This window comes from Lactuca sativa, chromosome 8, assembly GCF_002870075.4.
Source record: "Lactuca sativa cultivar Salinas chromosome 8, Lsat_Salinas_v11, whole genome shotgun sequence".
Lineage (NCBI taxonomy): Eukaryota > Viridiplantae > Streptophyta > Magnoliopsida > Asterales > Asteraceae > Lactuca > Lactuca sativa.
The window spans coordinates 65259329-65261129 of record NC_056630.2 but is presented as its reverse complement, the minus strand read 5'-3'; the positions used below and the strand labels follow the sequence as shown (position 1 = coordinate 65261129).

The following is a 1801-nucleotide window of genomic DNA, read 5'->3' as shown; positions in this document are numbered from 1 at the left end:
GGATCAGGAACCGGATCTGGGTTAGGCGATGGTACTGAGCCCATTGATGAGAGGCTGCACGAGCTTATTGCAACCAAGGTTACAAGGGGCATCCTTGACACTAACCCAACGATTTTTGGGATGATCAAGGAAGGGATGATGGAGATCATGGAGGAGTGGCTCAGGTCCTTCTGAGCAAAGATTGTTGCGGGCCAGGTCGGGGCTCGAACTCCCTCATTTAGGGAGTTCAAGGCGTATGGAGCGCCTGAGTTCTTCGGGGTCAGGGACCCGAACTTCAGTAAACTACCAAGACTGTGGCAGAGATCACCACCAAGTTTCGGGAATGAGCATTGTTGATCTCGCAGTATGCTACGGATGAGGACATGAGGATGACGAGATACCATTCCATGCTAAGGGATGATATCTGTGAGTTTGTGAGCTTTACAGGGTGCAAAACCCTGAATGAGATGGTAGATAAGGCTCGTGAGCGGGATATGGAGCTTCACGCCAAGCGGAGGCCAGAGCAGGTTTAGGCAGCTGCAGGTCAGGCTAAAAAGCCTAAGACCTCGGATTCTTCTAGTAGGGGCCAGCAGGGCCATGGCCGATGTGCCAAGTGCGGTAAGCCGCACAGTAGGGCCTACTAAGTAGCGAGCTCGAGATATTGCGCATGTGGCCAGCCGGGCCACATGAGCAGGGACTGCCTCAAGAAGAGCTTGATTTGTTTTCACTGCAACCAAACTGGCCGTAAAAAGTCCAATTGTCCGAGGTTGCATGGAGGAGGAGAAGCGTTGGCGGCGCCTGCACCTGCCACAATGAGGATCACTGATGGCCGCCCTGCTAAGGCGGATACTCCTGCGCTGAAGAGTCTTTCATTCCAGTTGACTACCGAGGAGGCTCAGGCAGCGCCAGACGTCGTGGCAGGTACATATTTTATTTTTCCTGCTTGATATTGATTTGTATTGCTTATGTGTATATATGTGCTCATGTATAGGGACCTTTTTGGTCGATGGTATGTCGGCTCATGTTCATTTTGATTCGGGAGCTACCCGATCGTTCGTGTCTCTTGCACTTAGCAAGAAGTTTCAGGACACTCCGGGAACGTTGGATTCCCCACTTGAGGTTGAGATTGCTGACGACCGCACTGTGAGTGTTACGAGGGTATATCGGGATTGTTTCCTGAATGTATTTGGGGAGAGGTTTCGGGTTGATTCGGTATTGATACTGTTACGAGGGCTGAAGGTGATTGTCGGGATGGAATGGTTGGGGGCCAATGGGGTCATGATAGACTACAAGCGCCAGCTGGTGAGAGTTTGAACCCCAAGTGGGCGAGAACTGGTTCTTCATGGAGAGAGGGCCTTGTAGGGGCCAACCCTCTGTTCAGCTGCGATGGCCAGGAGACTTCTTCGTCAGGGTTGTTCAAGATTCTTGGCGTATGTCTCGGATACGAGGGATGAGGCCCCGACATATTTGGGAAATGTACCGGTTATATAAGATTATCGGGATGTCTTTCCAGAGGAGTTTCCTGGGGTGCCTACGGATAGGCCAATAGAGTTTCGCATTGATTTGGTGTCGGGTGCGCTCCGATAGCTAAGGCACCATACCAGCTAGCTCTGCCCGAGATGCAGGAGCTATCTACGCAGCTCCAGGAGCTGTCTATGCAGCTCCAGGAGCGGTCTACGCAGCTCCAGGAGCTGCTAGACCAAGGATTCATTTGTACGAGCAGTTCCCCATGGGGAGAACCAATCATGTTCGTGAAAAAGAAGGACGGGTCACACAGGATGTGTATTGATTATCGGGAGCTAAAAAAATTAACGGTGAAAAA

General features: G+C 51.5%; 1 protein-coding gene across 1 annotated transcript; it reads left to right on the top strand.

The window, feature by feature from the left end:
- Window positions 1-791: 791 nt before the first annotated feature.
- Window positions 792-1293, top strand: LOC128127714 (uncharacterized). The gene is made up of 2 exons (XM_052766391.1): window positions 792-900; window positions 971-1293. The coding sequence occupies exons 1-2, from the start codon at window positions 792-794 to the stop codon at window positions 1291-1293; spliced, it is 432 nt and encodes a 143-aa protein (XP_052622351.1).
- The last annotated feature ends 508 nt before the right edge of the window (window positions 1294-1801 follow it).

What these genes read in the sequence shown, in the direction of transcription:
- LOC128127714 (XM_052766391.1), top strand. Translation starts at nt 792, where the DNA reads ATGAGGATCACTGATGGCCGCCCTGCTAAGGCGGATACTCCTGCGCTG. An exon ending in AGCGCCAGACGTCGTGGCAG is followed by an intron (nt 901 to 970) that starts GTACATATTTTA and finishes GCTCATGTATAG; the next exon opens with GGACCTTTTTGGTCGATGGT.